The sequence below is a fragment of the Symphalangus syndactylus genome, chromosome 13, assembly GCF_028878055.3.
Source record: "Symphalangus syndactylus isolate Jambi chromosome 13, NHGRI_mSymSyn1-v2.1_pri, whole genome shotgun sequence".
Classification (NCBI taxonomy): Eukaryota; Metazoa; Chordata; class Mammalia; order Primates; family Hylobatidae; genus Symphalangus; species Symphalangus syndactylus.
The window spans coordinates 34,531,058-34,543,199 of record NC_072435.2 but is presented as its reverse complement, the minus strand read 5'-3'; the positions used below and the strand labels follow the sequence as shown (position 1 = coordinate 34,543,199).

The 12,142-nt window shown below is 55.7% G+C and overlaps 1 protein-coding gene across 3 annotated transcripts; it reads left to right on the top strand.

Annotated features, from left to right (window-relative positions):
- The first annotated feature begins 7,328 nt into the window (after positions 1 to 7,328).
- ZNF414 (zinc finger protein 414) lies at positions 7,329 to 11,829 on the top strand. Of its 3 annotated transcripts, none has more exons than XM_055237521.2 (8): positions 7,329 to 7,452; positions 8,164 to 8,473; positions 8,789 to 8,896; positions 9,008 to 9,113; positions 9,536 to 9,879; positions 9,960 to 10,010; positions 10,473 to 10,646; positions 10,733 to 11,829. In XM_055237521.2, the coding sequence occupies exons 1-8, from the start codon at positions 7,450 to 7,452 to the stop codon at positions 10,804 to 10,806; spliced, it is 1,170 nt and encodes a 389-aa protein (XP_055093496.1). In that variant the 5' UTR covers positions 7,329 to 7,449; the 3' UTR covers positions 10,807 to 11,829. The 3 variants fall into 3 exon arrangements, 2 of the variants coding, with proteins under 2 accessions (XP_055093496.1, XP_063471084.1); XR_010115054.1 differs by having other exon boundaries at positions 7,333 to 7,452; positions 9,973 to 10,010; XM_063615014.1 differs by lacking the exons at positions 10,473 to 10,646; positions 10,733 to 11,829 and having other exon boundaries at positions 7,333 to 7,452; positions 9,973 to 10,436.
- Positions 11,830 to 12,142: the final 313 nt, after the last annotated feature.

The window sequence follows — 12,142 nt, the reverse complement described above, 5'->3', positions numbered from 1 at the left end:
TAAACCGAGATCATGCCATTGCACTCCAGCCTAGACGACAGAGTTAGACTCCATCACACACACACACACACACACACACACACACACACACACACAAATTAGCCAGGCGTGGTGGTGGGTGCCTGTGATCCCAGCTACTCAGGAGGCTGAGGCAGGAGAATCGCTTGAACCCAGGAGGCGGAGGTTGCAGTGAGCTGAGATCGTGCCACTGCACTCCAGCCTGGGCAACAGAGCAATACTCCGTCTCAGAAAAAAAGAAAGGAAGGAAGGAAGAGAGAGAGGGAGGGAGGAGCCGGGCGCGGTGGCTCACGCTTGTAATCCCAGCACTTTGGGAGGCCGAGGCGGGCGGATCACGAGGTCAGGAGATCGAGACCACGGTGAAACCCCGTCTCTACCAAAAATACAAAAAATTAGCCGGGCGTGGTGGCGGGCGCCTGTAGTCCCAGCTACTCGGAGAGGCTGAGGCAGGAGAATGGCGTGAACCCGGGAGGCAGAGCTTGCAGTGAGCCGAGATCGCGCCACTGCACTCCAGCCTGGGTGACAGAGCAAGACTCCGTCTCAAAAAAAAAAAAAAAAAAAAAAAAAAAAAGAGAGGGAGGGAGGAGGCGGGCGCAGTGCCTCACATCTGTAATCCTAGAACTTTGGGAGGCCAAGGCGGGCGGATCACAAGGTCAGGAGATCAAGACCATCCTGGCTAACATGGTGAAACCTTGTCTCTACTAAAAATACAAAAAATTAGCCAGGCCTGGTGGCGGGTGCCTGTAGTCCCAGCTACTCGGGAGGCTGAGGCAGGAAAATGGCACGAACCTGGGAGGAGGAGCTTGCAGTGAGCTGAGATCGCGCCACTGCACTCCAGCCTGGGCAACAGAGCGAGACCATCTCAAAAAAAAAAAAAAGAAAAGAAAAGAAAGAATTTGTCTCAGTTTCCCTTCCAAAATCTGCATCCCAAATGGTCCAGCAGGTCCTGTTAGTCTTGAAGCTACAGCCGCCAAACCCATCTGGGACCTATGGAGAGAGGCAGGTCCCACGTGCTCCCACCCTTAATGCACTCTGGGTCACTCCTGCGCCCTGCACCCCAATCCCATGTCTGTGCCCTCTTAGTCTTCACCCAACTGGGACTAAGACTGCAGTCCTGCTATGGTCTGAGCCTAAAGATCCTGAATTTTGGGCTGGACGCAGTGGCTCATGCCTGTAATCCCTGCACTTTGGGAGGCCAAGGCGGGCGGATCATCTGAGGTCAGGAGTTCCAGACCAGCTTCGCCAACATGGTGAAACCCTGTCTCTACTAAAAATACAACAATTAGCTGGGCGTGGTGGCACGCGCCTGTAGTCCCAGATACTTGAGAGGCTGAGGCAGGAGGTGGAGGCTGCAGTGAGCCAAGATTGCACCATGGAACTCCAGCCTGAGCAATAGAGTGAGACTCTGTCTCAAAAAAAAAAAAAAAATTCCTGAATTTTGGGAGTGGTGGTGCATGCCTGTAGTCCCAGCACTTTGTGAGGCCAAGGCTGGAGGATCACTTGATCCCAGGAGTTCAAGGCTGAAGTGAGCTATGATCACGTCACTGCACTCCAGCCTGGGCAACTCAGCAAGACCCTGTCTCTAATACTAAAATAAAACAAATCCTGGCCAAGCATGGTGCCTCACCGCTGTAATCCCAGCACTTTGGGAGGCCAAGGCAGGAGGATCACTTAAGGTTTGACCACCCTAGGCAACCTACTAATACCCTGTTTCTACAAAAAAATTTTAAAATTGACCGGGTGCAGTGGCTCACACCTGTAATCCCAGCACTTTGGGAGGCCAAGGCGGGCAGATCACAAGGTCAGGAGATCAAGACCATCCTGGTTAACACAGTGAAACCCCATCTCTGCTAAAAGTACAAAAAATTAGCTGGGCGTGATGATGTGCGCCCGTGGTCCCAGCTACTCGGGAGGCTGAGGCAGGAGAATTGCTTGAACCTGGGAGGCGGAGGTTGCAGTGAGCTGAGATGGCGCCACTGCACTCCAGCCTGGGTGACAGAGTGAGACTCCACCTCAAGTAAAAAAAAAAGCTAGTGTCGTGCCTGTATTCCCAGATTCTCAGGAGGCTGAGATGGGAGGATCACTTGAGCCCAGCAGGTCGAGGCTGCAGTGAGTTGATTGCAACATTGTACTCCAGCCTGGGCAAGAGAGCTAACCCTGTCTCTCTCTAAAAAAAAAAAAATAATAATAATGATAATTAATTAATTCTAGCTTTCTAATATGGACACCTGCTCCGTGCTCAGCCCCTCAAAGAGAAGCCAGTCCAGTAGAGATGGGGCTGACTGGTGAGGTGAGGGCTGGCCCACAGAAGAGAGGGTTAATTCAGAGGTGGAATGGGCGTTGCAGCAGGAGCCAGGAAGGTGGGGGAGGGTCGGTCTCAGCAGATTTGGTTGACAAGCACTGCACAGAGTGATCTAAGCTGTGATGAGCGAATTTCAGGCACAGAATACCTACCCGACGGGAGAATGGGGCATTGGGAATCCCCAGTAGAGCCAGGAATCAAGGCAAGACTAGCGGCCGGGCACGGTGGCTCATGCCTGTAATCAGATCACTTGGTGGGCAGTGATCTTGAAGTAAGGAGTTCGAGACCAGCCTGGCCAACATGGTGAAACCCCATCTCTACTAAAAATACAAAAACTAGCTGGGCGTGATGTGCACAACCATAGTCCTAGCTACCCGGGAGGCTGAGGCAGGAGAATCGCTTGAGCCCGGGAGGTGGAGGTTGCAGTGAGCTGAGGCTGTGCCACTGCACTCCAGTCTGGGCAACAGAACAAGACTGTGAGACACACACACACACACACACACACCAGAACAAGACTGTGAGAGACACACACACACACACACACACACACACACACACACACACACACACAGCAAGACTGGCCAGCAGAGCCTTCTGCAGAATCTATTCTCCCTTCTGTGCCTGTCTTGGGAAGCTGAGCATGGCTGGAAAAAATTCTCAAGGCTGCAACCAGGTCTCGAGGGCCCTTTTATTGCTCAATGATGACAGAAAAGCATTTAGCAATCTCTTGAATGGGCCTGGTGCTTTCCATCTCTGAATTTCCTTTTCTTTTTTTTCGAAGATGGGTCACGGCCGGGCGCGGTGGCTCACGCTTGTAATCCCAGCACTTTGGGAGGCCGAGGCGGGCGGATCACGAGGTCAGGAGATCGAGACCACGGTGAAACCCCGTCTCTACTAAAAATACAAAAAAATTAGCCGGGCGTGGTGGCGGGCGCCTGTAGTCCCAGCTACTCGGAGAGGCTGAGTCAGGAGAATGGCGTGAACCCGGGAGGCGGAGCTTGCAGTGAGCCGAGACTGCGCCACTGCACTCCAGCCTGGGTGACAGAGCGAGACTCCGTCTCAAAAAAAAAAAAAAAAAAAAAAAAAAAAAAAAAGAAGATGGGGTCTCATTGTGTTGCCCAGGCTGGTCTCAACCACCTGGGCTCCTGTGATCCTCCCACTTCAGCCTTCTCCCAGTAGCTGAGATTACAGGCACGCACCACTGTACTCCAGCATCTGATTCTTGTTGCTGTTGTTTTGAGACAGCGTTTCACTCCGTTGTCCCAGACTGGAATGCAGTGGTATGATCATAGCTCACCGTAGCCTTGGATTCCTGGACTCAAATCATGATCCCGCATCACCCTCCCTAAGTGCTGTGATTACAGGTGTGAGCCACTGTGCACGGCACCATGGGCCATTATCTTAAAGGTTTAGCATATGCTAAAAGATATAATCTCCTATCTAGGTTATAGGCATCTTCAGACTGCAGACCTCAGTCATGTTTGCCCTGCCTGCTGCTCACCCCCACATCCTGTTGACTCTTTTACAAAATTTCTTAAGTTGGGTCCCTCCTCTCCCTTCCTTCCTTGGGTCCCTGTCCCTTCTGCCACCTCACCCCATCCTTCCCCAGATTGCACTACCCTCCCCTGCGCGCACACACACACACGCACATACACATCCTTACCCTACATTAAAATGATCTTTGTTTTTTTAAAGCAAATGAGTTTTTAACTGAATGAATAATAATTAAAAGAAAAAATTTTAATTTGTTTTTGTTTTATTTTTTATTTTTGCATGTATGTATGTATTTATTTTTGAGACTGAGTCTCGCTCTGTTGCCCAGACTGGAGTGCAGTGGCGCGATCTCGGCTCACTGCAACCTCTGCCTCCTGGGTTCAAGCGATTCTCCTGCCTCAGCCTCCCGAGTAGCTGGGATTACAGGCACGTGCCACCATGCCCGGCTAATTTTTATATTTTTAGTAGAGATGAGGTTTCACCATGTTGGTCAGGCTGGTCTCTAACTCCTGACCTCGTGATCCACCCGCCTCGGCCTCCCAAAGTGCTGGGATTACAGGCGTGAGCCACCGTGCCTGGCCTTTTGTTTTATTTTCTTAGAGATATGATCTTGCTCTGTTGCCCAGGATGGAGTGCAGTGGCATGAACACAGCTCACTGCAGCCTCTAAATTCTGGTCTCAAGCAATCCTCCCACCTCAGCCTCCCAAGAAGCTGGGACTACAGGCATGTGCCACTACGCCCAGCTAATCTTTTTATTTTTTGTAGAGATGGGGTCCTGCTCTGTTGCCCAGGCTGGTCTCAAACCCCTGGCCTCAAGTGATCCTCCCACTTCAGCCTCCCAAAGTGCTGGGATTGCAGGCTTGAGACACCATGCCTGGACAGAAAAAACAAAAAAAAATTCAAAAAACACTAAAGTGAAAACTCAGTCTCTCTCCCACTCAAACATCCCTGTTCCTCTCCCCAGTTTTTAAATATCTCCTAAAGGTATTCTCTGCATATAAAAGCCCATAGTGGGCTGGATACAGTAGCTCACACCTGAAATCCCAACACTTCGGGAGGCTGAGGAGGGTAGATCACTTGAGCCCAGGAGTTCTAGAACATCCTGGGCAATGTGACGAAACCCCATCTTTACAAAACATATAAAAACTAGCGGGATGTGGTGGCACACACCTTTAGTACCAGCTACTAGGGAGGCTGAGGTAGGAGGATCACCTGAGCCCAGGGAGGTTGAGGCTGCAGTGAGCTGTGATCACATCACTGCACTCTAGCCTGAGCAACAGAATGTGACTGTGTCTCAAAAAAACAAACAAAAAAGCCGGATGCAGTGGCTCATGCCTGTAATCCCAGTACTTTGTAAGCCCAAGGCAGGTGGATCGCTGAGGCCAAGAGTTCAAGACTAGCCTAGCCAACATGGCAAAACCCTGTCTCTACTAAAAATACAAAAAAAATTAGCTGAGCGTGGTGGCACAAGCCTGTAGTCCCAGCTACTTGGGAGGCTGAGGCACGAGAACTGCTTGAACCCACGAGGCGGAGGTTGCAAGATCATGTCACTGCACTGCGGCCTGGGGGACAGAGTGAGACTCCGTTTCAAAAAAAAAAAAAAGTGCATAGGTACAACTTGCTTTGCAGATGGAAATACATTGCACATAAAACCTACAGTTGTGGCCAGGTGCAGTGGTTCATGCCTGTAATCCCAACACTTTGCGTGGCTGAGACAGGCGGATCACATGAGGTCGGGAGTTGAGACCAGCCTGACCAACATGGAGAAACCCCAACTCTACTAAAAATACAAAATTAGCCTGGCGTGGCGGCACATGCCTGTAATCCCAGCTACTTGGGAGGCTGAGGCAGGAGAATCGCTTGAACCCAGGAGGCGGAGGTTGCAGTGAGCCGAGATCGCACGACTCCCCTCCAGCCTGGGTGACAGTGCAAGACGTCGTCAAAAAAAAAAACAAAAACCCTACAGTTGCCTAGAACTCAATGAACACCTCTGAATGGCAGCGTGATGTATTAGAGAGATCTAAGATGTCAGATCTACCTTACCGCCCTCTCAACAGCCCATCCTCCTCCAAGTGACTGCCAGGAATCAGATGATGCGCCTCCCCCTGCTAAAAATTCATCAGTGGTTACAACAGAAACCACACTCCTCTCTCTGCACCACTCCCATGGCCCTGCATGACCTGCCGCGCACCATATTCGCTTTCTGACCTCCACACCCCGCCTCCACTCTGCTCCAGTGGTGCCCTGGCCGCCTCGCTGCTCTTTGACCAAAATAAGCCCGTCCTGCCCCACTCCACGACATCATCACCAGCTATCCAGTAGAGTCCCCTGCTCCTCGGGCTTTCCACCAGCTCACTCCTTGTTCAATCTGGAGACAGCTCCGAAGTCACCTCCTCAGAGTGGCTTCCCTGACCCATCACTTCGACATTTCATTGTTTCCTTCATTGCTCTGAATAGGACAAAAGATTGTTTTTGCACTTGTTGATTTACTATTTCCCCATTTTTATTTATTTTTATTTAACTTTTAGAGATGGGGGTCTCGCTTTTTCGACCAGGCAGGAGTGCAGTGGTGCCATCACGCTCACTGCAGCCTCGACCTCCCTGGCTCGAGCGATGCTGTTTCCCCATTTTAAAATGTGAGTGCAAGGGGAGGCGAGGTGGCTCACGCCTGCAATCCTAAAACTTGGGAGGCCAAGGCGGGAGGATCGCTTGAGCTCAGGAGTTTGAGACCGGCCTGGGCAACACACAGAGAGACCCTGTCTCTAAAAAGAATTTAAAAATTAGCTGGGGACAGTGGCGCACGCCAGTAATCCCAGCTACTCGGGAGGCTGAGATGGGAGGATCGCCTGAACCCAGGAGGTCAACGCTGTAGCGAGCTATGATCGCATCACTGCACTCCAGCCTGGGCAATAGAGCAAGACCTGTCTCAACACTACAAAAAATAAAGAACTGGCCGGGCGCAGTGGCTCACGCCTATAATCCCAGTACTTTGGGAGGCCGAGGCGGGTGGATCACCTGAGGTCAGGAGTTCACGACCAGCCTGGACAACATGGTGAAACCCAGTCTCTACTAAAAATACAAAAAATTAGCCAGACGTGGTGGTGGGCGCCCATAATCCCAGCCACTTGGGAGGCTGAGGCAGAAGAATCGCTTGAACCCAGGAGGCGGAGGTTGCAGTGAGCCGAGATCGCGCCATTACACTCCAGCCTGGGCAACAAGAGCGAAACTCCGTCTCAAAAAAATAAAAAATAAAAACAAAGAAAGAAGAACTGCTGTTTATCGCCTGTCCAGGGCTGATCTTGGAACAAGACTATAGGGGATGAAGGTGCCCACTTTGAAGACTAGGACAGCGAGGTCATCCCGGATCTCCGTGCAGGCAGTCTGCTGAAGTGCGCGCTGACTGCCCGGGGATAGCAAGATTGCACCAGCGTCCAAGCTGCGCTCCAGGATGACTCTGCCCTCAGGCCCCGCCCGCTCCCCGAGCACCCGCACAGGCCCCGCCCCCAATCTCGCGAGAGCTGAGAGGCGGAAAATGGCGCTGACGTGAGCGCGAGCGCGCACTGCCCAGAGGGTGGCCGCCGCCTAAGCTGCAGCCGCCGGAGCCGCAGAAACAAGAGGCAGAGCCGTGTCGAAGATGGTGAGCGCGGCACCGGGGTCGCGGGCGCGGCGGAGCGGCGGGGACTGGCGGGGAGCCGCCCTGTCGCGCCTGCAGCCTCCGGCCGACCCCGCCCCCACATCCGGGCACCCGTCCGCCGCTGGCTGTCATTCGGAGAGCGCCCTACTTCCGGGCTCGGCCCGGAATTGACCACGCCCACCAGGCTAGGACTCCGCCCCCAAAACTTCTTATATCCGGGCCCCTAGCACCTCCAACCTCCAGGATTGTCCACACTGCTCGAGGCGGGCCAGTGTTTCTCGGTCCTCAGACAATCCATGTCTAGCTTCTCTAGCATCTTCCCAGTGGCTGCCTGCCCATAGCCCCGCCTCCGTAGCCTTGTCCCCGCCCACTCTAGGCCACGCTTGTGTCGCATACTGGGGCTCCCACCTATCCTAGTTGAAGAGAGGAGATGCTTCTCCCATGTGCATAAGGAGCTCAATCCGGGCCAGTGCAGTGGCTGGCGACACTAATCCCAGCACTTTGGGAGGCTGAGGCAGGAGGATCACTTGAGACCAGGGGTTCAAGACCAGCGAGGGCAACATGGCGAGACCCCATCTTTATAAAAAGAAAAAAAGAGCTTAGTCCACCCTTATGTATTTCCCTATCCTCTCCTGCTGGTGATTCCTTAGAATTGGGGCCGACTGGGTTGACCCAGAGCCCAGAAGGGTTCTCTCTGCCTCTTCCTTCCACCAGGAGGAGAAACCCTCAGGGCCCAGCCCGGACATGCTGGCCACTGCAGAGCCCAGCTCCAGTGAGACCGACAAGGAGGCGTTGTCCCCGGCTGTGCCAGCTGCAGCCCCCTCCTCCATGTCGGAGGAGCCAGGCCCTGAGCAGACAGCCACACCGCCAGTGTGGGAACGTGGAGGGGCTGGAGGGATGCAGCAGGGCTCCTCCCCAGCCCCAGACAGCTGCCAGCCTGGCCCTGGACCCAGCCCTGGCCTGACCAGCATAGTCTCCGGGACCAGCGAGGACCTGCGGCCTCCCAGACGACGCCCACCTCCAGGTGATCTGTGATGGGGTCTTCTGGGGAATCACAGTCCCTGGAACAATAGAAGCAAAATGTAGAGAATCTCTAACCCCAGGGCCTCTCTAGAAGGATGCCACTCATCATTTTACTGAGCAGCCGGTGGATGCCAGGCTGTGTCTCCAGTGGTGAGCCCGGCCAGTCCAGCCCCTGCACTGTGGCAGACCAGTCTGTTGTGGTAGGCAGAGTAAAGGCCCCAGCACATCATATTTGCGTCTCTGGGGCAGAGCCCTGGGGTCAGGGACAGCACTAGTGAGGAAGGGACCAGTGACCCCTGTTCTGTGCATCCTGCAGGGAAGCAAATCCCTTGCTCCAGCCCTGGCTGCTGCCTCAGTTTTCCCAGCATCCGTGACCTGGCACAGCATCTGCGAACCCACTGCCCACCCACACAGTCCCTGGAAGGTAGGGCCAAGACCGGTAATGGGGAGGCACGTTAGGGTGGGAAACAGGCGGAGCCCCTCGGAGCCAGCCTTGGCCACCCCTCTCCACTTCTCTGTCCTTCATCCCTACCAGGCAAGCTCTTCCGCTGCTCAGCCCTGAGCTGCACCGAGACCTTCCCCAGCATGCAGGAGCTGGTGGCTCACAGCAAACTGCACTACAAACCCAATCGCTACTTCAAGTGAGACCCTGACCTCTTGAGCTCCGCCCTGCCCTAGCCTCACCCTGTGTGTGGGCTCCAGACCTTCCTCCCTTCCTGGTCAGAGTGTTGGAGGGCGGGACTTGATGTGGGTGGGCCTTTGGGGAAGCCCCGCCCTCACCTCCCTGGATGGGGCGGGGCATAAGTGGGCGTGGCTTCACTCAGCCGGGCTTTACCTCCCAAGTGGAAAACCGGCCACATAACTTAAAATTGAGACTTCTTTCTGGGTTTCCCCAGGGTTCCCACCCGAAGTGGTCAGGAAGGGTCGCTGCTACAGTTGTAAGGGAGCGGGGAGGCGATTAGTGCCCAGGCTCCGTTCCCACGCTCGAAGGGTGGGTGGCATTGCACAGGACCCTCTCCCTTGTCTCCCGGGAGGCCCAGCCCAGCCCTCTGCCCACCTCCAGGTGTGAGAACTGCCTCCTGCGCTTCCGCACGCACCGCTCGCTCTTCAAGCACCTGCATGTTTGCGCGGAGCATGCGCAGAGCCCAGCCCCGCCACCACCCCCGGCCCTGGACCGAGAGCCGCCCGCGCCCGAGCGCCCCCCGGAGGTTGACCCCGCGTCAGCGCCGGGCCTGCCGTTCCCGCTGCTGGAACCCTTCACGACCCCTGCCCCTGCCCCCACCGGACCTTTCCTGCCGTACTTGAACCCTGCGCCCTTTGGCCTAAGCCCCCCGCGCCTGCGCCCCTTCCTGGCCGCTGCACCCGGGCCGCCGGCTTCCAGCGCCGCCGTCTGGAAAAAGGGCCAAGGTGAGTGTGGGGTCAGGGGCCTCCAGGAGGGCGGGCTGGGCTCGCCCTGACTCTGAATTTGACCCGCCCCTTTACCGCAGGTGCTGGCAGCAGCCCCCGAAGACCCCAGGGCGGCTCCGACGCGCCCTCAGGTGCGTGCAGGTGACCACCAGGGAGGGGTGGAGGGGCTTTCTGTTCTGCCCTCTGCGGGGTCCGGTGGATACCAGGAGGCAGCAGTGCCCATCCCCTTCCCAGGGGGCCACAAATGCCACCGTCCCGAAATACAGGATTTTTGCCTTAAAAATGACTGGCACCTGCGCCTTCATCTGCGCCGGCGTTCCCGTGTAAACCTTGCGCCCCTTTCACCGTTCACCTCGGAGCGGGCTTTTCCCCGACAGTGAATCTGGGGATGATAGTAGGGGACGCGGAGAAGCCAAGTTGGGTGTCCCCAACTCTAGGGGCAGACAGACCCGGGAGAAACTGAACTAGGCTCCCGGAAGCTGATGGGAGGCGGGAAAAGGTCCCACCCACCCTCGCCGGCGTCCTCCATCCTTGGCGCACGGGTCTTCTGGGTTGGGGGAGCCCGGGACTGACGGGATCCCGCCTGCCCGCAGGGCACGCGGCCCCGAGCCGCATCGTGTGGGAGCACACACGCGGCCGCTACTCGTGCATGCAGTGCGCCTTCTCCACGGCCTCGCGGCCCGCCATGACCCTGCACCTGGAGGACCACCGCCCCGGCGCCCCCGCGGCCCCCGCGCCCGGGCCGCCGCGCCCCGACGCCCCCGCGGGTAAGGCCGAGGAATGCGCGGGTGGAGAAGGGGGTGGGGGCCCAAGGCGCTGAGGCTCAGGCGCCCCCCTCCTCTGCCCCACCCAGATCCGGCCCCGCTTGCACCCAAAGTGTCGCCGCTGCTGTCAGAGGGGGAGCTTCCAGTGTTCTCGCAGCTCTGAACCCCGCCGCTTTGGGGGTGGGCCATGGGATGTGGGTAGTTTTGTCATTTGGAGGGGGCTGCAGGGAAGGGGGGCTGGGGGTGGACAATAAAGAAGGCGCCATGAGCCAGCCTGTGCTGTGTTCCCATCCCTTGCCCCTCCAAAGGACAGTGGGCTGGAGCCCAGCAGTCATGGAGCGATCACATCTTGGGAGGACCACCTGGGTCCACAGGTGCAGGCCTCACAGCCCACCTGTGTCCTACCTTCATCACCCCAATCCTGGGACCCAGGTCCCCACCTCCAGCTGTGGTTGAGGTCCCCAATACCCACTGTGGCACTGTTCTCCCTTGTCCAGAAACCAAATGGGATGGGGACTCTCCAGTTTTCTTTTTTTTTTTTTCTTTTTTTTTTTTTTTTTTTTTTTTGAGACAGAGTCTTGCTCTGTGGCCCAGGCTGGAGTGCAGTGGCGCAATCTTGTCTCACTGCAAGCTCCACTTCCTGGGTTCACGCCATGCTCCTGCTTCAGCCTCCCAAGTAGCTGGGACTACAGGTGCCCACCACCACACCTGGCTAATTTTTTGTATTTTTAATAGAGATGGGGTTTCACTGCATTAGCCAGGATGGCTCGATCTCCTGACCTCATGATCTGCCCGCCTCAGACTCCCAAAGTGCTGAGATTACAGACGTGAGCCACCACACCCGGCCTCCAGTTTTCTTTTAAGAAGTCCCGGCCGGGCACGGTGGCTCACGCCTGTAATCCCAGCACTTTGGGAGGCTGGGGCAGGTGGAGCACCTGAGGTCAGGAGTTCGAGACCAGCCTGACTTACATGGTAAAACCCCATCTCTACTAAACACAAAAAATTAGCTGGGTGTGGTGGTGCACGCCTGTAATCCCAGCTACTTGGGAGGCTGAGGCAGGAGAATCACTTGAACCTGGGGGGTGGAAGTTGCAGTGAGCCGAGATTGTGCTATTGCACTGCAGCCTGGGCAATACAAGTGGAACTCCATCTCAAAAATAAAGAAAAGAAAAAAGCAGTCCCATAACGAGGAGAGGTGACTCATGTCTGCAGTCTCAGTGCTTTAGGAAGCTGAGGCAGGAGGGGCGCCTCAGGCCAGGAGTTTGAGACCAGCTTGGGCAACCTAGCAAGATCGCATCTCTACCCCCGCCCTCCCAAAAATACAAAAAATAGCCAGGCATGGCTGGGCATGGTGGCTCGTGCTTGTAATCCTAGCACTTTGGGAGGTCGAGGTGGGTGGATCACTTGAGGTCAGGAGTTGGAGACTAGCCTGGCCGACATGGTGAAACCCCATCTCTATTAAAAACATGAAAATTAGCCGGGCATGGTGGTGGGCGCCT